This window comes from Ursus arctos, unplaced genomic scaffold (genome assembly GCF_023065955.2).
Source record: "Ursus arctos isolate Adak ecotype North America unplaced genomic scaffold, UrsArc2.0 scaffold_12, whole genome shotgun sequence".
Taxonomy (NCBI): domain Eukaryota; kingdom Metazoa; phylum Chordata; class Mammalia; order Carnivora; family Ursidae; genus Ursus; species Ursus arctos.
The window spans coordinates 71260446-71282646 of record NW_026622786.1 but is presented as its reverse complement, the minus strand read 5'-3'; the positions used below and the strand labels follow the sequence as shown (position 1 = coordinate 71282646).

The window sequence follows — 22201 nt, the reverse complement described above, 5'->3', positions numbered from 1 at the left end:
TCCTAGAGTAGTTATCGGGTTCATATTAGGAGTGGGAGCCACTAACAGGATATGGACTTTGTATGGGAGTTTGGGTCCGTCCATGCTCATTACTGGGGTTCTGGTCCAATATGGGAGCTCCAATCGGTTTAGACTCAGGGTTGGGTTGTGGCCTCGCTGGGCCTACGCGGCTCCACCGCTCTACGAGTGAGAGTGCACGAGGGGAGGGGCGGTGCCGGGCACGCGCACGGCAGGGGCAGGGGCGCGGGCGCGGGCGCGAGCGGGGGCGCGCGGCTGGAGCTGGCGCGGGAGCGGCGGGAGCGGTGGCGGCGGCGGCAGAGGCGGCGGCTCCGGCTCCGGCTCCGGCTCCGGCTCCGGCTCCGGCTCGGGTGGCGGTGGCGGGAGTGCGACCCGGCGGCGGCGGCGGCGACAGAAGAGCAGCGGGAGCAGCGGCCCCAGCGGCTTGGGGGGGGACATGCGGACCGACGGCCCCTGGATAGGCGGTGAGTGACCCCCGGGCCCCCCTCCAGTCCCCTCCGCATCCGTTCCCTCCCGGCTCCCGCCGCCCCCTCCCCGCGTCCTCCGAGCGGGGCTAGAGGCGCCGCTTAGGCCGGGCCGCGCCCCCACCTGCCGCGCCCGCAGCCTCGGCTGGGCCCCCCCTCTGAGCCTGGCGGCTCCTCCCCGCGCTTACCCCGCGGCAGACGCTCCCCCCTCCCCGCCGCCGCCGGCTGGCTAGCTCCTCGCCGCCCCTCGCCGCCCCCCTCCTCCCCGCCCTCCGCGCCGCACCTGAGCCGCAGCCCGCGCCCCCCAGTGCAAAGTTTCCCTTTGCATTTGTGCTCGGCGTCCTCGGTCCCGCCTCGTCTCCCCCCAACCCGCGCGGCCGCGCTCCGGGGGCGGCCCTCCACCTCCCACAGCCACCCCAGCCCCGGGCGGGTCCAGGCCGCGCCCCCGCCCCCGCCGCACAGGCGCCCCCTCCCAGCCGGCAGGGGATCCGCAGCCGACGCGCCCCCGTCTCGCTCGCGGCCCCGGCGCACGTGCGGGCCCGGGGTGCGCCGGGCGCGAGTTTGGAGCCCCCGCCCGCCTCGGTCGCCGGCGCGGGCGGGGGAGGGGCCCGGGCGGGCTGTGCCCACCCCCACCCCGAAGCAAAGACCTGAAGGCCCCGAAGAGACCTGTCCCGTGAGGACGTGTCCACTCGGACCCGCTCCGGAAAGTTCACTCAGTCGCCGCCCCGCGTCGCGTCCCGTCCCGTCCCGGTGTGCCCGGGTCCTCAATGCTGTGCCCACGTTTCAGGCTCAGCTGCTGTTTTCCTCGGTGTCTTGGTCTCAGTGCCCTTCAGTGTCTCTGTATCTCTGTCTCCCTGTGTCACTGCCTCCCAGTCCCCCCCACCCCCCACCCGCAGCCCCAGGGTTTCTCCCGCTGTGTGTGGCTCCCTCCCCGCATCTCTGTACTCCCTTCCCCATCTCTGAGTCTCTCTCCGGGTCTCTCTCGTGTCTCCTTTTGGTTTTTCGGTGTCTCTGTCTCCCACTGACCAGGATCTCTGCCCGCGCTCTGCTAGGCCCCCTCCTCATTTCTCTGGAATGCCGCCTCTCTGGTTCTTCCACCCCCGGGTGGGGGAGGGGCTAGCCTTTCTCCCCATTTCAAAGACCCCCCCTCTCGCCCCCCCCCCCTGCGCAGTGCAGGGGGCCCCCAAGGTGGAGCAGGTTGGGCGGTGAGAGCCCGGTACCTGAGCTGTGAACTGGGAGGGAGGGGAGTCTCTGGATTCCCCTGGGGGCGGCCAGGCGGAGCCTGGGAGGCCGGACTGCTGAGTGTTGGTGATGAAGGCTCCACTTTGGTTCCTGAAGAGACAGGGGCAGGGACCCAGAGTGACCTGGTGCGGAATCTGGCCAGAAAATCCAGGGAAGTGCATTGGGGTGGGAGGCCTAGAAAAGGATCCCTCAGTGCTGAGGGATCCCCTGGGAAGGGAGGGGATCTGCTGAGGGATCCTTTGGGAGGCGTCAGAGATCTGAAGGGATCCAGAGGAGGGTTCTGAGAGGAAATCTCAGAAAATTCTGTGCTTGGCGCCTTATTAACTCTTGCTTCAGGGAGCAAGAAAATCCCTGTTTTTCACTGATTATATGAATGAGCCTAGGGCTTCAAGGAGGAGCGGGTGTAACTCCCCAAACACAGCGCCCAGCATCCGCAGCCCCAGGCGCAGGCCACACACTCACACACACACACCTTCATTCCCACACTGTGCTCTCCCCCCACACACACTACACACCCTCTCACCTTGTTACCCTCACACTTGCACACCGGGGCCTGCCCAGCAGCCGCAGCTCGGGAATGTCCTGTGCTCGCATGCCCGTGCACCGCGCCGTGTGGCCCGCTTGTGCCCCCACAGAGCCCCTTTGCACGATCCGGGGAAGGCTGTGTGCACACTTACAGTCTAGCGCACTCTCCTGCACACACTTTCTTGCACATTTTGGCTGGCTCAGTTCCCCCTTACGATTGGAGATGCGTCTGTAGTTTTGTTTTCCTCTCCAGTTGCTCTTTCTCATTCTTTCCTTTAACAAGGAAATTGTTTTTGTTTTTGTTTTGTTTTAATTTATTTATTCGACAGAGATAGAGACAGCCAGCGAGAGAGGGAACACAAGCAGGGGGAGTGGGAGAGGAAGAAGCAGGCTCATAGCAGAGGAGCCTGATGTGGGGCTCGATCCCATAACGCCCGGGATCACGCCCTGAGCTGAAGGCAGACGCTTAACCGCTGTGCCACCCAGGCGCCCCAAGGAAATTGTTTTAATATTATTCCTTCCTTCTTGTTCTTCCCCCCGCAGCTCCTGACCTCTCCTCTGTTCAGCCTTGTTTACGCTGTGACCGTGGGGGTGGTGTCCGCATCCGTGGCGTTGCTTTGGGGGCTGGTGAAGCCGTCGGAGGGGATGGCTGCAGTCGGAGTAGATGGGCTGAAGGGCCTTTCTTGGGAGTGGGACTGATATGCAGCACACCTGGCCCTGGCAGTTGGTGATCTCCCCACTCTCCCATCAGCCCTGTAGGAGTTCAGTGTGGAGGGCCCTCAGTCGGGGGAAGGGGGACCCAGGCCTCTTTGATACTACATGTCACAGCTTCTCCACTTTCCAGCTTGTGCCTCCCTGCACCTCAGTTTCACCCCCTGTGAAATGGGACAGCTCGTGCAACCCTGACTGGGTCCCAAGGCTGTTGTGGGAATCCAGGGGAGCTGTGTGACAGTGCGTGATCAGCAGTGGCAGGCCCTCCTTGTGTGACCGACACTGTCGTGTGCTTGGGCCAAGCTTGCAGCCAGGGCCCTGCCCTTGAGAAGCTCATGGTCCCTCGGGGAGCAGATTGCATCATGGGAATGCAGAGCAATTCACTAACCTCTTATTGATTGCCACTGTGTGCCAGACACTGGGCTAGGCACTTTCAGCCGGGGCCGCCCTGCTTCCTAGGGGACCAGCAGCCGTGTGGAAGAGGGCGCACTCCCCTCAGGAACTGCTGACGTTGAGCTCAGCATCAGCTCGTCGAAAGCAGCTGGGGTCCTGAGCTGAAGTCACAAGGTTGGGGAAGCTGCCTGCACGTGAGGCAAGGGAGAGTTCAAGGGTCGAAGTCAGATGAGTCCCGGAAGAGACCGAGAAAGGGCTATCTGAAGTGGGTTTTGAGGAATGAACAGGAGTTTTCCAGTTGCACAAAGAGCACTCCAGGCAGAGAAAATAGTGTGAGTGAAGACTCAGAGGTCTTGGGGCATTCTAAGGTATAGCACATCCCAGAGGGCCCTGAGTGTCCCGTAAATAGCTGTGACTTTACTCTGAGAACACAGAAGGGAGACGCCAAAGGTTTAAAGCTTGGGTGGGCGGTGTGGAATGTGCTAGGATCAGATTCACGTGTCCGGAAGAGGATTCTGTGGCTATGGGAAGTGGATAGACCCAGGATGCCCAGTGAGGAGGGTACGGGTAACTCAGGTGAGAGGTGATGGTGTCTTGAATAGGGCAGTGAGCATGGAGCCATCTGGAAGGCATATTTATCAGGACAGGATGATTTATTGGGTGTGGAGGAGGAAGAGGAAGGGGTCCAGGTTCCTGGGAGGGACTGGGTGGGGCCTTTACTGAAGGCCCTGCAGCGTGGCCGAGCTGGGGACAGGGAGGACAGGTAGATTTGGGGGCAGATCATGCACTCGAGCTTGTAGTGCAACACGTTGTCTTTGAGATGCTTGGGACATCTGAGTTCCAGTGCGGGCGGCGGAGACATCCAGGAGGGGGCTGGGTGTGAGGCTCTGGACTTTGGGAAGAAACCTGGGCAGAGGAAGGGCAGCGAGTTCTCAGATCTCAGAGAGAGTGCTGAGCCGTGCGCATCCGTGGTGAGCGCAGGCCCTGGGTCCAGACTGCCGAGGTGCCCCTCGGCTGAGGAGCAGTGTGGCCTTGAGCAAGTTGCTTAACATCTCTGAATCCATTTTCTCCTTTGTCGGATGGGTGTGAGACAATTCCACGCCTCGCCTCGTGGGGTTGCACTGAGGATTAAGGCTGAGTAGCAGGGGGTGCTTAGAACAGGGCCTGGGCTCTAGTAAGCCTGGTACCTCAGTAGTATTAGCAAGCAGTGGTCATTGTAATCGTCAATGGGGGTGGTGCAGACCCACCCTCATCAGAATCCCGGGCCGGGGACTGGCGAGGGGGCGCCTTTAAAACAACACCTCGTTAAGGTTAGGGCAACCCGCTCTCCTGAAGTAGTTGCAGTTCTGAACTGAGCTTCGCAGGTTGGGGGAGCTCAGTAAGGAGAGCGCCTGGCCCCCGGACGCCTGGCCTCGTCGTCGTCATCTGTGGGATCGTGTACATTGCTCAGGCGTATTTGACCTTCTGGTGGGCTGGTGTGAGACTAGAGGCGTCCGGGTGCTCAGTCCCACCTGCCCCCCACCCTGCCTGGGCCCTGGGTATCTAATGAGGTTCTGCGTCTGAGATCCAGATGCACCGGTCTCTGTGTGTCCCTCGCCCCCAGATCTGAAAATGGTGGTTTTTGCCCCTCGGCAATGTTTTTGCTGCTGCTTCTGGGGACTGTTCCTGGTGTCGCCAGAGGACCTGCCTGGGAGCTGCTCTGGAGAGACAGTGGTGTCTCTGCTCCCCTAGGTTTCAACTTGTTCCCAGTCCTGCTGCCAGGCAGGGCTCCAGGTGTGGCACGTGACCGAGGGCCCTCCTGGGGGCCAGCCCTGAGTGGGGGCCAAGGCCTCTTACCTGATCCTGGCCGTTGCTGCCAACCTCACCACTTCTGAGGCCTTTCTGGGGGCCAACCAAGGATTCCAAACTTGGGCTCGGTACCAGTCAGGCCCTTTCCGAGTAGCTTTCCAGTTGGCCTTCTGGGTGTATCTGGTGGTCCTGATTGTTCTGGGTGTGTCCCAGGATGAGTCTAGAGTGCTTCTGGGAGCTGCTGCTGGTCAGTGTGAGGGGTGATTCTCATTGCCTATCTAGGTTGTCTTGGGGCGCGTTTGGTGCTGGACTGGTGTGGCACTAGGTTCTATTCTGGCTCTTCCAGAATCCTGCCCTCCCGTTCTTCTGTGTGCTTTAAGGTCTGTCCCAATGCAAAGTTTGGTCTGTTCTCTGACCCACCTCCAGGCCATTTTGGACATACACCTCTTTCCCGGTCCGTTTAGGTCCATGCTCCTAGTGCCAGCTGGCTTAGGGGACCCTCTCCGTTCTCTGCCTCAGACTCTGTCCCTCTGCCCCAGGGTCCCTGAACGATGGAGGAGCCAACAGCCTTGCATCTGGCAGCATGAGGCCCTGGCGGGTGTCCCCAGACAAACCAGCCTTTGAGTCTAGGACACGGAAGCTGGTTTGTCTGGCCAGACCCGCCCAGCAGCCTGTGTGCTGGGAGCAGCGGCCACAGGGAACGTTGTGGAAACTCAGTGGACCTGGGGAGGGAGGGTGCAGCCCTCCCGAGGGCCAGGGCTCTTGGTTCTGGCAGGCGCAGGGGCCAGTGGAGGCCAGAGAGAGGATGAGCTGCAGGGTCAGCGCCGGATGGTGGTGGGTTGGCGAGGCCCGTCTTAGTCCTTTGTGACGGGCCTTCCATCAGTGAGGACGTCCCCCAGGTTGGCAAAGGTGGTCAGTCTCAAGGGAGGACAATTCCCAGGTGCGGGAGGCTGGCTGCTGGCGGGGGCGCTCCCTGAGCCGGGTCCCCGAGGGTCCGCATGGGGAGGAGCCACGGCGGAATCGCCCCGTCTGTGGGCGTGCGGGGCTGAAGAGGAGCCCGCGGTGACGAGCGGCCTGCATTGAGTGGGCCCCGGCGGTGCCAAGTCGCTGAGCCGTGGGGAGGTGGTGACGAGACAGTGTGGGCATGTCCGACCCCCACCCCCACCCGGGACGGTGCCCACGCTTCTAGAGGGAAGAGCCGGGCTGCGTGGCGGTGTGCATGCCGGCAGAGGAGGCATCCAGGGGCACACCTTCATTTTAAAAATTATAGAGAAGCAGAAAGTCAAAAATAAATATTGCCGCTGAAGCTTCTTGGAAGGCTGCACGTATGCTGGTGTGGTTCTTGCAAGCCGGGGTGTTTTCTGAGAGCTCATTCATGTGTTCATCCACTCGTTCAGCATATCCTGATGAGCCCCTACTATGGGCCTGCTCTCTGAGGGGTGCTGGGGGTACGGAACTGAGCCAGGCACACGCCAGGCCTATGGTCATGACTCGGTGACCACTCAGCAGTTGTATAAAAACATAATTCGTGGGACGCCTGGGGGGCTCAATCAGTGCAACGTCTACCTTTGGCTCAGATCGTGATCCTGGGGTCCTGGGATTGAGTCCTGCATCGGGCTCCCTGCTCGGTGGGGAGCCTGCTTCTCTCTCTCCCTCTGCCGCTGCCCCTGCTTGTGCTCTCTCTCTGTTTCTCTCTCTCTTTCTCTCTCTCTCAAATAAATAAAATCTTTATAAAAAATAAAAAATAATAATTTGTGACTTTTATGGTCGGTGCTCCTAGGCAAGGTCCAGGCGTGTAGTCCAGGACACCATGGAAGGTCTCCCTGAGAAAGTGCCATTGGCTCTGAGATCGAAGGGGTACTTGGCAGAAGAGTGTGGGCAGCACGTTTCAGGCACTGACAGGGCTGGAGACTGCACAAAATGTGGCACATTTGCGGATCAGAAGAGGACGTTCTCGTGGTTGGCTGGCAGTCGGAAGCTTGGGCAGGTGTGGCTGCGGGGCGGGGCCTCTGCTCCCCCAAGGAGGGGTCGCTGCAGGGGTCGTTCAGACGCAAGTCTGCCTGCTGAGGTGGGGCGGCAGTCTGCGCGTTGCTCGGCTCTAGGCTGGGTACCTGGGAGAAAGCCTAGCACATAGTGGGCGCTCGGAGTCCTGAAAAGAGTGAGTGAGTGAGTAGGGAGTTGGGCATTTTTACTGAATGGGGAATGTCCTGCACGGATAGTTTCGAAACCTACTTTTTTTTTCATCAACAGCAGATTTTGAATGTCTTTCTGTGTCAGCATCTACTCTGCTGTGATGAAATTCTTGGTGTTTTCTCATGCTTTACTCTCTCTCCAGGAAGGAGCGGAGACCCTGGTGCCCTGCCCTCAGTGCTGGTTGTCCAAAAGTGACTGACGTGAGCAAGCAGAGGCCTGGTGAGTGTGCCCCAAGAGGTGGCAGGGGCCGGGGGCACAGAGGGGTCCTGTGGGCCCGGCTGAGCAGCTGGGGTCGTGATGCAGACTGACGGGGAGCTGTGGAAGGGTTGCCACTGGGCGCATGACACGGTCCGGTGTGCATGGGGTGAGCAACGGTGAAGGGCCAGGGCGGTGGTGATGGAGAAGAAGGGAAGGGATGTGAGTGCTGTTTAGGGACGTGCAGAAGACAGGACATGGTAAATGGCTGAATGTGGGACATGAGGGAGGAGGGGAGGTGTCGAGGCTGGTGCCTGGGTTTCTGGCCAGAAGGCCTGATGGAGGTGGGTGGGAGTGATACACAGCTCGTCAGCTGCCGTAGGTGTGAAGTAGGCTTCTGGGTGACGTTCTGGGACTTACACTGGGATCTGTCTGCTTTTCCATTCACCGTGTTTCTGGAGAAAAGTCTGTTGCCATCAACTGTAGGTTGTGGTAGAAAGAGCAAGACGCTCCCAAGACCCGGGTACCTCCTTCCTGGTCTCTTTCATTTCTCCTGTCTTTCTGCCAGAAGCACAGAGCAGGTGGGTTGGGGTTGGAGATAGAGCGTGGTGAGCCTTGGATGTCCAGCTAAAGACTCTAGACTTTCTCCTGAGGGTGATTTGGAGACATCGAAGGTTCTTAAGCAGAGAAACATCATCCGCACCCCCATCTCTCCACTTGCCCGTCCATTTGGTCCTGAAATATCTGTGTGTCTGCCGTGGAATCAAGCAGCAGAATGAGCTTGAGGGCCAGGGTCACCTTTGCATTCTTGTAAGCCCGCAGGGGCATTGGTCTGTGTGCAGGGTGACCAGGGAGCAGCCTGAGGCAGGAAGTCCCCTGAAGAGGTCCACGCTCCCGCGGTCTCACTGGCATGTGGTGGTTGGAGTGGAGGCAGTGCAGATTCGAACTCACTGCCTGGTTGGGTGTGTGGGGTGAGGAAAAGGGAGGATTTGAGGAGGATTGGCTGGCTTGGGAGACCAGGTCAGTGGTAGTGTTTGTCACTAAGACGGGGACCAGGTGGAGGGGCAGTACTGGGGAGGGCGGTTTCTGGTGGGGCCATCTTCTGTAAGCTCTTGGAAGGCCCAGCCCATGGCTGTCTTGTTCATCTCCCTGCTCCTTGGCTCAGGGCCCAGCAGAGCCCACTGAGTAGTTCCGCGTGGTCAGCTGATGAGGAGGGTCGTGAGAAACGGGAAAGGGAATGAGCACGTATTGGGGACCTGCTAGGGGCCAGGTCCTGTGCGTCGCGAGATGGGCATTGGGCTAACGTAGAGGATGCGGCAGGAAGGCTGTGTCACAGGTGGGAAAGGCCAGATGGGGAAGGCGTGTCCCTTCACCTGTCCATCCATCCAGGTGTTGGGTCTGACCTACCTGGGAGCCCATTCTCAGCAAAAAAGGTGCCTGAGAGCAGAGCTCTCTGTCTTGTAGGGAAGCTGCTTGCGGATGGCCTGTGTGAAGGGGTGTGGGAGATGTGCTGTAGGACCTGGCTTCTGGAGGTGAGGCTGGCTTCGAGGGGGAGGGGAAGACGCTTTAAGATCCTGAGGCCCAGGTACGGCTGATGGAATTAAGCCAGGCTGGGATGGCTATGGGTGGAGGGCCCAAGGTGCTCACAGGGGACTGGGTTCTGGGGTAGGCCCTGGCCTACATCAGCAAAGGATCTTGTTTCTACCAGGGTTTCTCAACCTCACTACTGTTGACATTTTGGACCAGGTAATCCTTTGCTGCGGGGGCCGGCCTGTTACTGTAAGATATCTAGCAGCCTCCCTTGTTTCTTCCTGCTAGATGCCAGTAGCACTTGCCCCCCGCCTCCAGTCTCGATGATAAAAAAATGTCTTCAGGGGCGCCTGGGTGGCACAGCGGTTGGGCGTCTGCCTTCGGCTCAGGGCGTGATCCCGGCGTTATGGGATCGAGCCCCACATCAGGCTCCTCCGCTATGAGACTGCTTCTTCCTCTCCCACTCCCCCTGCTTGTGTTCCCTCTCTCGCTGGCTGTTTCTAACTCTGTCGAATAAATAAATAAAATCTTAAAAAAAAAAAAAATTAAAAAAAAAAATGTCTCCAGACATTGCCTGATGTCCCGCGGGGGTTTGGGGGATTGGCTACAGAATCACCCTGGATTGAGAACCCCTGGTCAGCACCACCTCCTGCTGCCTTCACTAAACTAGGGAGGGTCACTCAGGGGAGATTCACAGGGATGGGTCCCTTGAACTGAGTTCTGAGGGGTGAGTCGGTAGTTGGGGGCAGGAGGAGGGCGTTCCCCCTGGTAGAGAGAACAGCAGGTGCCGAGGCCTGGAGGTGCTGGTGCGCATTGACCCCAGGGAGGCTCCGCTGCCGGAGGAAGGAGGCTGGAGGGCTGGTGACTTGGTGGGGCTGGAGCTGTAGGCAGGGGCCTCTGCGGGTGCCCTTGGTCTCCTGCCCCCCCGCTGAGCCTCTGCTGGACCTTGTGCCGCCTGGAGGGACTCTGGGATGCCCTTCCTAAGTTTCCCCTCCATTCCCTGGGGAGCCCAAGAAGCCGAGGGCTGTGAGAGCACAGGGGGCCCAGCTGTAGGAGGGTGGGTGGGCTGTTGCAGGCTATGCTCACAGACTCTGGCCACCTGGCTGGCATAGGGACGCTGCCTGCTGCTGGCTGCTTCCATCCCCGGGGCCGAGGTCGGGGCTGAGACTGATTTATCCCCGTCATAATCCCGCGGTCGGTTTGGTGAGAGTTGGAAACATGTTGGTTTTCCTTCCCAAGTGTAACAAGGCCTGTTTCCGCCTCCGCGGCCGCTGCTGCAGTGCCACGCGGTGAACTGTCCAGGGCATGACAAAAGGGCTTGGTTAGCTGCCCGCGATTTTGAACGTGAGCGGCTCCCTCCTGTCCCTGCCCTCCCTGCCCTCCCTGCCCTCCGGCTCCTCTTGCCCAAGTGCTGCTCTCTCCTCCTGGCCAGCCCCTCTGGGGGGGACCCTGGGTACCCCTCCTCCTGTTAATGTCCGTTTTGGGGCCCCAGCCTCTGGGGAGCCAGGGTCCTGGTCTCGGGGTGGGGAGCTGTAGGAACAGGTGGTATTTGGAGACTAATTAATATTTGTGAATAATAACACGTGCCCAAGGGAAACAAATCAATCTGTGTTTGCATATTCATGAAGAGGACTCAGAATGATCCCAGCTGTTCTCCAGCCAGGGATGCCCCCCCACACACCGTCTCTGGCATAACATGGTCTCTCAGGGGTGGGGGGAACCCATTGAGGCCAACAGGGGTGCTTAGGTCGGGCTGCATGGAGGTAACATGGTCTCTCTGTTACATACATTTCCAGGACGTTCTTATTTGAATCTTGTGGTTTGGTGTGGTGCCTGCTCCTTCCTTTTTCCTCAAGGCAGTGATTCGCAGGCCCTTCTATTTCGCAAACCAGTACACTTTCCAAAAGTACGTGGGGTTCAAACACGGGAATGGCAGTTTTTTATTTGGCCAAGGAAGGACATTATAGATAATACTGCTGTCTGCTCTCATCCTCATTGCATACAAGAAAGGACATTTTAACACCAAAACACAATTTGAGAATAAAGGACAGTTCTTCCCAAGAAAGGGCATTTGGCAGCTTTGCACTGACGTAGCAAGGGAAAAGGGTGCATCAAAACCATTCTGAATGTGGGAAATCTCATCCAGTTATATTCCGCTAGTGTCCTACAGTATGGAATTGTTTTCCTGCCCCAGTACGTCAGTGTGGGAGAGCCAGTGCCCACGGTGCGTTTCAGAGACAAGCCTGAGTGTGGTGGAGCCAATGGCCACGGTGCGTTTCAGAGACAAGCCTGAGTGTGGTGGAGCCAATGGCCACGGTGCGTTTCAGAGACAAGCCACCGTTAATGTCAGGAGCTTGGGCCTTGTTCTCATCTCAGTTGTCAGAAACGCAGACTCACCCCGCCGTGCTGGGGGAAGTGGGCGCTCGGCTCTTAACTGGGTTAGCGACCCCAGCAAGGTTAGCATCGGTCCCACCTCCCTGCCCCTCCCCTGCCTTCTCCCCACGGTGACCCTGAGCGCTCCCGGGCGGGGACAGGGCCAAGGTCTAGACCGAGGCAAGGCCCAGGGATCCAGGACTTGGAGGAGGGGGTTCTGGAGCTGGGGGCAGGCTGTGTTTCCGGAGTCTGGGGTGGGCAGAGGTGTCCTGGCTTGGACAGCAGTGTGGTTGCCGGAGTAGTTCCCTAAGAACGTGTCCGTGTCCGTGTGTTCCCTGTGTCTCCGGTCTCTGGGTAGCCATGTCCCTGTGTCCACGCACCTCTGGGAGAAGCTCTTTGGAGAGGGAATGTCTTTGTTTTCAACTTCTCTACCTTTGTCTGTCCTGCTTTCTGTATCTGAATAGTGTGCTCGTATCCCAGACTCAGGTACATAGGGGGCCCTTGGAATCCCCAGGTCAGTGTCACTTGTCTCTCCCACACTGGGGGTGGGGTTGCCAGAGGCCCCAGTTGTCCTGACACCCACGGCCAGAATCTCATCCTAGACTGTACCACAGGACCTCTGCTCTGGAGTTAGGCCCCCTCGATGGCTGTACTGGGGACTCACACCCCATGTCTATGTCGGGGGGGGGGTTATACCCCTACAACAATGTACTGGGAAGTTATGCCCCTATAATGTCTGTCAGGCAGCTCCATCCCCAGGATGTGTGTACCCTCCGTCTACTCTCCTGTGGTGTCTGGGCCGGACAGCCACAGCTCCGTGACGTGCCCCCCAGGAGCTAGAGTGCTACAGGGCTGTGCCTCCGTGAGCACCGTACCGGGAGTTCCATCCCACGCCGACCGCGCTGCACATTTGTGCCTCTGTGACCTCTCTTCTTTGTAGCTTTAGCCCCTTTAGTTCACACCAGGGAGATCTGCCCCCCATGCTGTGTGTTCCTGTGGGTTACACCCCCGTGGTGTCTCCCCTGGGGAGGGGGTGCACACCCAGAATGCTCGCGCCCCGGAGCGAGACCTCCGTGAATACGCCGTTGTCGTTCCCGTGATGGCTGGACTAGGCCCCTCCGCCCGGTCTGCGGTGCCCGACGCAGCCCTGAGCTGTAAAGCCATGGCGTCTGCACCAGGGGCCACAGGCTGCTCGCGTCGGGGAGCCGTGTCCGTGTGGCAGCCCGGCCCGGCAGTCCGCCGCCGGGTGTCTGCCGAGAACTTGAATTCTCTGACTGGTGCCGTGGCTTTGCCTCAGCGCCCTGGTGACCGAGCTCAGACGGGGCCTTGGTGCTATGGGACCTCCGTCCCAGACACCATGGTGGGGACCCCCCCTCCTGGTCTCAGCCACTGGAACTTTGTGGTCACTGAGTGGAACTCCAGGCATGGTGTAAATGGGGCCGGGTGCCCACCGCCCCCCTTCAGCTTTCTTGCTTTTGCTTCTCAGCTGCTAAGACTTTTAGCCAGGTCTTGGGACAGAGGACATCTCCTGCACTTTGCCCTTTGTGCCCTTTGCCCACTCAGCGCCTACCCCACTTCACAGTCCTGCCCATTTTGTCTTAGCGCCTCTGCTGACCTACCGCCCAGCAGTCTTGGGACCTCCAACTGTCCCAGTTGAGACTAGAGTTCAAGTTCCAGGCAGGAGCAGAGCCATCTTTGAGCCCTGCCCCTTCACATTCCCCGGCCTCATCACTTCCTTGCAAATTCTCTTACCACTGTGGGCCAGCTGGTACCTGGGTCTGATGTAGACCCTCCCACCGGAGTCCATGGGACCACTGCAGGGCCCCAGGGTGTGTTCATCGCCACCCCCGCCCCCTCTGTGTCCTGTTGTACTTTCAGAGCATTCTTGAGGGGCCTCTCGTGTACCAGCCACCTGCTCAGAGTGAAGGGTGAGCAGAGCTGGTGGGCGCTGTTGTGGCTCCCCTCAAGTCCCCTGGGTGGGGGCGCCACAGGGGAGAGGCCCTTGGGAGCCCATCATCGGGGCTGTGATAGCAGAGCTGTGTCTCCGTAGTGTATGCTGTGGCCATGCCGAAGGCTTCACACAGGTGCCTGGCAGGCTGGGGAGGGCACACCTGGTGGAGGAGCCCCAGGAGCAAAGGCCTGGGAGGCATTCCGCCAATCCCAAACACAGCCTTCCTTGTGCACAGGTGCCTGTCTTCGTCTGGAAGGCGGCTCTGAGCAAGCAGCTCCCGGAAGCTGGATCTGCCCCTGGGCCGCTAGGGCAAGGGCAGAGGAGGTGTGGCTGGAATCTGAGGGTCCAGCACCCCCAGTCCTGGCCACACCAGGGCCTCCCTGTGGTTTCCTTTTGGAGTGGGAAGGTGCCATGGGAATTGGGTAGGATGAGGGTGGCCAGGCAGGGCAGCTACGACTTGTCAAGAGCACGTCCTGGCGAGCCTGGACGCGTTGTGGCTTTGGCTTCAGGTCTCTGCTACCTGTATTCTGTGTGCTCCTACAAGTCTGTGCTCTGGGGCCTGTGCTCAGTATGCGAGGTCTGGCCCACGGCTTCCTCCCTCCCTGCTGCGGAGACAAGAGGCGATGGGATGTCCCCAGGACTCCAGAGTCCCTGGCCCGCGTGCTTCTGCTCCCTTCTCACTGCTCCCTGTCTCTTGTTTTGGTTGGTCTTTGTGTCTCTGTGTCTTCCCACCCTGTTTCCCCATCCCTGTCCCCTTATGGAGGCAAGTTGGAAACTCACAGTCTGGGATAGAACAGCCGGGTACATCCTCTGGTCTCAGTGGCCCCCTGCCCTCCTACTCAGGTTTAGAGAATGAGCTGAAGGCCTCTTGTGCTATCTCCCTACAGGGTGACTGTTGGGTTATCCTTGGAGTCGCTGAGGCGGGGGATCAGTGAGGAGCCTGGGTCGTCACAGGGCTCTGTGGGTCCGGGTGGCCATCGCACAGTCCAAGGTCGAGGAGGGGGGTGTCTGTTGAACGGGGCTCTGGATGGTCAGTGAGGATGAGTGTGGTCTGGGTGGTGAGTGGGGGCCAGGAGGTGGCATAAGTGGGCGGTAGGGACATCACTGGATACCAGCTAACTGGCTGTACCCTTCTCTCCATCACAGGTTGATTGTCCTGGGCTGTGGCTGGCTGTGGTGCTAGAGCCCTGGATGGCCCCTGAGCCAGCCCCAGGGAAGACGATGGTGCCCCTTGTGCCCGCGCTCATGATGCTTGGTTTGGTGGCAGGTGCCCATGGTGACAGTAAGTCTGACCCCTCAAGCTGTGGGACCTCCCAGGTCAAAAGGTGGCGTTCCTCCTAGCAGGAATCTAGGGTGGGGACACGGCCAGCTACTACAAGAGGCAGGATCATTAGACACCTCCCCAGACCTCCTTCTGTCCTAGAGAGACCCCCCTCCCTCGGTTAGAGAACCCCCCTCTGAGAAGGGCTCCAGCCCCGTGCTTCCTGGGAGCATCCTGTGTGTCCCTTAAGGCACTGCAGGGTGGAGCATGGCTAAGTGTGACCCCGTTTTATGGAACGGGGGTGAGACATGTCCAGGATTCATGTGGTCATCGGGCGACGTGCTTCGGCGTGTACTGTGTCTGCCACTGCAGATCTGTGTGGAAGACACAGTACGAGCCATGTCAGAGCGGAGAGGGAATAGGGGTGCTGGCCCACAAGGAACGTACATGGGTGTGTGCATGGGACACTGGCTGAGTCCACAGGTCCAGGGAGTGATCGGAAGCCAGAGCCACCATAGCCCCTTCCTTCCCTGGGCCAGACCTTTGGGCTTCAGATGTGGGGACACTGAGCCCCTCCTTCCCCTTTCTCACCACCTTCCAGGCAAAGGGGTGTCTCCCTTCCCCCAACCCCTCAGCCTGGGGAATCGGGGGAAGATTGCACCTGGCCAGCAAGAAGCTGGGCTCTGTGTGCGTGCGTGCGTGCGTGCGTGCGTGTGTGTGTGTGTGTGTGTTGGGGGAAGAGGGATTGTCCCCTGCCGAAATCCAACTCCGAACTTTCCTCCCTTTCCTGACGCCCTTCCCCCTGCCTGGCACTACAAGACTGGCCGCAGCCCGCCCCGTCACCATGGTTACCACTGCTTGGTTACTGGTGGGAGGCGGAGCACAGGGCAGATTTAGCCAATCTGCACACTGACTGGGAGGGGTGAGGTCGGAGCCAAGGTCCCTGGGGGAAGGGGCTGTTCCCAGCCTGTCCAGAGCCCAGAGGTGGCCAAGGGCCAACCTGGGGGTCAGCCTGGTGGTCAGCGGGCCATAGGGCTTCCCTCACCCCCGACTCCAAGTATCTGGGCACAGATCTCTCTCCTTGCCCCACCCAGGCCCTTTCTCCTAATGGCTCATTAATTATTCAGGACCAGATCCTGGAGAGGGGTGGGACCAGGTCACCCTGCCCTTTGTCCTCTGAGGCTGGGGCCTGGTGGGGCTAGTAGGGCCAGGGGAATGGAAGGGCGTTCCTCCTTGGGGGGGGGAGGCGCAGGGGGAGAGGGCCATGAGGGGTAGTAGGAGCTTTGAGGTGCAGGCCTGGGTGGGTGGGGGTGATCTCCAGGCCTGGCTGGGGCTGCTGGGAGAGCTTGAGCCTGCAGGGGCAGGTTGGGGTAGAAGTCACTGGGTGTGACTCTGACGTTGGCAGGGAGGCAAAGGCTTGTCAACAGTCAGGTGTGGTCAGTAGCCCTTGGACACTGAAGTACTGTCCTTGCTCCCCCGACCTCACCCTGGACACTCTCATGGCCTTTGGACGGGAGCTTGAGGGCAGAGGCAGGAGCAGCCAGCCGGGCTTTCCGACGACACATCCTGGGAGACTAACTGCTGCATGCCCTAACGCGTACCCTCATCCCCCCAAACCTGTTCCTCTTTCTGTGTTCTCTCTCCTGGCCAATGGCATCACCACCCACCGCACCACCCAAGTCAGAACCCGGGCCTCCTCCCTGTCTCATACCCCACAGCTAATCCATCACCAGCTCCTGTTTCTCCCTTTTAAACATCTTTGGGATGCATCCACCTTCCCCTCCGCTGCCTTCACCCAAGCCACCCTCAGCTCCTGTCTGGGCTTTCACACACAGCTGCCTCCCAATGGCTTCCCTGCCTCGGTTCCCTCACAAGCCGTTCTTCCTTCCAAAGTAAGAGTCGGGTTGAAAACGAAAGCCTGACTGTGTCGCCCCTTAGTTTAAAACCCCTCACTCTCCTGCCCTGTCGCCTTCAGGATCAAGCCTCGGGGTCTCATGCCTCTCAAGGCCCTGCAATTTCCAGCCTCTGCCAACCTCATCCTGCACTCTGCCCCCCGCCCCGCACTCCCACCATGCTGACTTCTCTGCCACCATGCGCTCTCCAGGCCTCCGTTCCTTCTGATCCCTCTGCTTGGAACACTCTTCCTCTTCCTCTTACCTGACCAGTTCCTATACACTTCCTCCCAGAGTCTGGGTCATGTGCCACTTGGGGGGCAGAGCGGAACGGTATTTGGAGCAGAGTCCCAGAACCTCCACGCTGGTCTCTTGAGACCCAGAACCCCAAAACCAGGGTCTGGAAGGTAGGGACCAGCTGGAGATGTTGAAATAGGGTGAGCGGGGCTCTGCTCCCAGGCAGAGAGCCATGGCGGAGGGGCCTGGGCTGGGACCTGTGGGGACCTGGCCCCAGGAGGCCGGTCTAGCTTACAGACCTGCCTGTGCTACGCGTGCTTTTGGACCTGTGCCCTTCCCACGGTGGCCAGGCTTAGGCTGGGCTCGGGAGACTTCTAGCCAGGGGTGAGTGGGCAAACGTGGACAGAGCTGCTGCGAAAGGTAGGGCAGGCGCCCCAGAGAATTGACGACCGGAGCAGTGAAGCGCGGAGCGGACAAATGTGTTTCTATAGGCCTCTTAACGAGACAAATGAATGGGAGCCCTGGCCTCTGAGGGGAGCGGAGGGAAGGGGGGTGGAGAAGCAGCTGCCAAGAGTTAGCCCAGAGGCCCCAGCGTTAATGCCGAGTCAGCTCGGATGGAGACCCAGGCACATGGGGCTTGGGCAGTTCCCCAAGCCCAGGGCTTCGTGGTTTCCCAAGGGGACGGCTCGTGGGGCTAGAGGCAGTCCCAAGCAGGAAGAGGTTTCTACTGCTCTCACGTGGGATTCAGGTGCCAGGTGGCCACACAGGCCTGCCTTTGGACCCTGCAGTGTGCATTACTCCAGTGTGTGTGCTCTGGGGGGTGGGGGGGGGTGGGGCACAGAGGTCTAAGCACCTGGCAGGGGCGCTGGAAGGCTTCCTGGAAGAAGGGAACCCTGCAGGGTGACTGGATATTTGCTAATGGGGGTTGGTACATAATGGGATGAGATTGGGTGGGGGGCACAGGAATGGCCCTGGGCTTCTCCATGGAGCTCATGAGAGAGCTACGGTGAAAACCTTTGTCCCCAGACAGCATGGGGCAGAGGCAGGGATGCAGCATGGGTGATCAGGTTTGAGCAGGGTTACTTGGAATCCTAAGAGTCAAGAGCAGGACACCCCACAGCTGGAGGGGCAGGTGGGGGGCAGGGTGGGGGCAAGGGCCTGCATAGCCGAGGGTGTGTGTGTCATGTCATACCCCCCCCCCCCCACCAGCCATATGGGTAGGTAGGGCCACTGGGTGGGTAGGACCTGGTGGCCTGCCTAGACTCTGCCCTCTGTGGCACTTCCGGCACATTGCTTTTTCTCTCTGGGCCTGTTTTCCTATTACACAACGAGGGTAATCATTCCTACCTGGAAAGGTTAACTGAGGTCCCATGTTCAAGGCACCTGGCACCGAGTATGTGGTCCCTCCATCCGAGGCCATAACCTGGGGCTCCCTGTGTGTCCCCTGGGAACCCAGGGTTGTCTCTGAGCGGGCTCCCTTCTGGAGGGCGCCAGGAGTGGTCACAGGAGCCAGAGTTAATGAGTCCCCAGCTCATTAGGCGGTTCAGGGCCTGGGAAATCCACCTCTCCAGGAGCTCCCTCCCCTGCCTCGCCGTCCCTCACTCCCTCGTGGCTGTGTCTGCTCTCCGCTTCCGTGTACACACATGTGTACGTGTGTGTGTGCTCCCCAGGGCAGGCACAGAATAGCGGTCCGTCTCCCTGTGGAGGAGCCTCCAAGGTGGCCCAGTTTGGCTGTCTGAACACCCCCCACCCCGAGGTGTGCCCACCCTCTCCCCAAGCCAGCCCGCTGGTTTCCTTTTGAGGCCCCTCATTCCCACCGTGCATGGGCTCAATGGCCTGCTTGCGTGGAGAGTGTCCCAGGGCGCACCTCTGGGAGCCGCTGCCCAAAGAGCTGTGTGGCCCCCAGCCTCCATGCCATGAGGGAGGGGGGCCAGGAGGGATGCAGAAAGCCCCTCCTGGCACGGGATCCCTGGAGTTCTTCAGACCTTCCCTGACCACCAACTCAGGAGTCAGCACCAGGCAGAATGGTCAAGTTGCCTGATTTTGACCGTGTGCCTGTGGACGTCGTCAGTCAGTGTAGCTGTGATGGGTGTTGGAATGGGAACCCCAAGGGCTCCCGGGCTCCCCAGGGGGTGGGGTGCAGGAGAGGGGCAGGGCACACACAAAGGCAAGGAGGTGCCCTGGCCTGTCTGGGCAAGTCCACCAGGGCCGAGCTGTGCCAGCACAGTGCTTGGCCCATGGTAGGTGCTCGGTTTGGAAAGAGGAAGGGCGAGCCTGACGCTTAGCAGGAGCAAGTGTGGGGAGGGCAGCGGGGAGACAGGAGTCAGCACAGAGTTTGTAGCTGGGGAGAGACGTGGTCACATTTGTGCTCCCCAAAAGTTGGCCTGGGTGAACAAAAGGGGCAAGAGCTCGGCAGGGCTTTGGGACGAGGATGAGCTGGGCTTTAGCTGCAGTGCTGGGTGAGGGGACCCTGGGTGGGAGTGGGGGTGGGTTTGGGAAGCCGAGGTCCAAGGGAGAGGAAGCCCCTGCTCCCACCGCCCCCGCCCCAGCGCACCGGGCTTGGGAGGCTCTGCCAGTCTGGCGAGTGGGTGGGCTGGGCGGGGCACTGGCTCCTCTCCAGCCTCCAAGGGTGTTCTGCCTCCCCGGTGGCCCCAGGCCCTGGGCCCCGTCCAGCCTGCACACAGTCCTCAGGCCTTTTCCCTTCTCTCTGCTCTTGCTGCTCCCGTGACCCGGACCTGGCTCTCCTCCCCAGCTTCTGGGTTCTTTGTTTGGCGGGGAGGCCCCGCCCCCAGGCCGCTCACCCGGCCATTCCGGTTCAGCAGGTTTCAGCCTCTGGTTTCTGCCGCCGACACGTTGAGGCAAGAGCCAGAGAGGGTTTCTACCCTGGGCTTCTTTCCCCGGTAGAACGGGCTTCCCCCTGGTGTGTAAGGGGCTGCAGTCTCCCTCCTCCTCGGGCATTCCCTCGTCAGGTCCCTCCTTCATTGCTTCCACACCCTCGTGCCAGGAACTGAGTCGGGCAACAGGGACAGGGCAGGAAGCAAAGCAGGCATGGTGTCCGTTCTGCCCCGGGGTATTGTTCTGTGTGGGGAAGCAGCTGTGAGCCAAGTACTACCCCCAAACGTAGAAAACGTAATAACCTCACACACGTACTATGTAACAAACTGTGAACGGTGCTATGAGAGAGGCAGAGGGAGTTAACAGAGAGCCTAAAACCAGGAACTGACCTCATGGAGCAGGGGACAATGACAGGGAGACCAAGGAAGGTTTTCTGAGGAAATGATGTTTAAGATGGGATCAGGAAGGTAAAGAGGATGTCTAAGAGGTTTGTGGCAGCAGGAACAGCTTATGCAAAGGCCCTGAGGCCACAGGGAACATTGCTTATGGGGGGATGGGAAGCCTGGGCTGGGGGTTACAGGGGAGGGGGCGTGATAGAGCGCGACTGGGGTTAGACCTGACAGGGCTCTGTCCACCATGAAAGGAGTTGAAATTCTGTTTTCATAGCAGTGGGAGGCCCTCTCAGGGCTTTAGAGGAGAGAGTCAGTTCAGTCTGGCTGCTGAATGGAGACTAGACTGGAGGGGGCAAGATTGGAGGCAGGGACACAGCTTGTCGGGCTGGCGGAGTGTCCAGTCAGGGGAAGGTGGTATCTGGACTAAGGTGGTGGCGTTGTGGAAGGAGATCGCGGAGCTGCTGGTGTGTAGGTCCTCAGGTGTGAGGGGGGGCAGTGCACAGGGTGCGGGGGCACTGCACACCCAGTGGAGCTTGCGTGGGCAGAGGCCTATCCGAGGGGACCCTTTTGAAAGGGACAGGCTCTGCAGACAACCACAGACTGGGAGAGTCTGGAGCCTCCTTCAGAGTGCAGTCAGAGGAAATGTGAAGCAAACTGAAGCTTCTAGAACCTCTGTTATCCCCAGGCCACTCCGGCTCCCATCAAGGCTGCCCCTGGCTCTTCTGGCCCAGCGGCCTCACCCCCTCTATTCCAAGAGCACTCAGGTGGGGCCTGAGTTTCTGTCCTCCATGGAGTCTTGGGTGCTGGTGCTGGAAGATGAGCTTAGGATTTGGAACGCCAATCAAACCCTAGCTCCACCCCCACATCTCTGTGACTTGTCCATTATGTAGCCTTCTGAGCCACCATTTCTCCATCTCTCAAATGAAGATGCTAAGATGCTCTGCATCTTTGTTTCAAAACTAATAATACGAATGAGAGTCTGCACAGACCCTTGGGTCCCTAGCACCATTTTGCAGATGAGAAAATGGCGGCTCAGAGATGATGAGTGACTTGCTTAAAAGTTACATAACCCCCCCCCCCCCGGTCCCTGGGGTGTTCAGTGAGGTGGTTCCCTTCCTGCTGTGTGTATGTGCAGCTGTAACTGCTGACCTGGTGATCCCCCAGCCGCTCCCCTCCTCAGGAACTGCGCCCGTCCCTTCCCTGGACCCTTGATTAGCACCCTCTCCCTCTCTGCTGCCTCCTTGCTGTCAGCATGTAAACGTTGTCTTTCATGTCTTAGGAAACCAAAAAAGAAACCAAGATGTAAACCTCCCTTGACCCCTCATCCCCTCTAGGTGCCATCTTTTCTGTACCTTCCCGTCACGGCCAGTGTCCTATAAACGGTCACTGCACCTCTTCCCTCCACTTCCTCACCCCCCACTCACTCCTCCACCTTCTCTAGTCCAGCTCCCCCCAGCACACCACGGACCCTGCTCTTCACAAGGCCCCCCTGTTCTGCACCAGGTGTCTTGGAGTCAGACAGGCTTGAAGTCAAGTCTCAGATGTGCCACTCATTGGCTCTGTGCCTTCGGGCAAGTGACTTGACCTCTCTGAGCCTGTAAACTGGGAATACCAACGAAGAAGGACTAAATGAGATAAAATTCCTGGTGCAGAGTGGGTGCTTAGGGAGAGATTGTCATCATGGCACACACACGTTTCTGTGCCAGGGATTGGGTCAGGTCGGGCCGGGGCTCATCGGCGCTGAGCAGGTGGTCTGAAAGGTCATTTCTCACGGTATTAGCCTTCCTAGAGCTGTTCATTGGCCTGATTAATAGGAAATGGATCCTCTGTCAGGATTAACGAGGCGTTGCTACGTCTTAATGAAAGCAGGTTTCTCCTGTCTTGTGACCCCGGGAGGTGGGATTCATAGGGGCAGGAGCTCCAGGTCAACCCTGGTGTGTGTACCGAGGTGATATGGGCATATGACAGTACAGTGTCTGAGGCCCCTTCTTCCCTCCCCTCCCCCACCTCCCGGTGGACACCTGGGGGAGATGTGCAGGCTAGCTGTCTCAGAAGGCAATAACCGAGCAGTGGGGGCGGGTGGGGGTGCAGATTTACAGGAAAGCATTCACCTGGGAAGACGTCCAGAGATACTTAAGAGGCGGAATGTCTAGGCCTTTCGGGACTGCTGGTATGTGGGGGCTGAGAGAGAGGAGGAGTCA

At 59.5% G+C, this 22201-nt stretch overlaps 1 protein-coding gene across 7 annotated transcripts in view; it reads left to right on the top strand.

The window, feature by feature from the left end:
- Positions 1 to 293: 293 nt before the first annotated feature.
- The window catches only part of PTPRF (protein tyrosine phosphatase receptor type F), an 85931-nt gene continuing 64023 nt past the window's right edge, over positions 294 to 22201 (top strand). For 6 of the 7 annotated variants that reach the window (XM_044383917.3, XM_044383916.3, XM_026498298.4 and 3 more), the window contains exons 1-3: positions 294 to 482; positions 7477 to 7553; positions 14530 to 14665. In XM_044383917.3, coding sequence (XP_044239852.1) covers positions 14575 to 14665 — 91 coding nt within the window. In that variant the 5' untranslated portion in view covers positions 294 to 482; positions 7477 to 7553; positions 14530 to 14574. The remainder of the gene's footprint in view (positions 483 to 7476; positions 7554 to 14529; positions 14666 to 22201) is intronic. The other variant, XM_026498300.4, reaches the window with a different exon arrangement.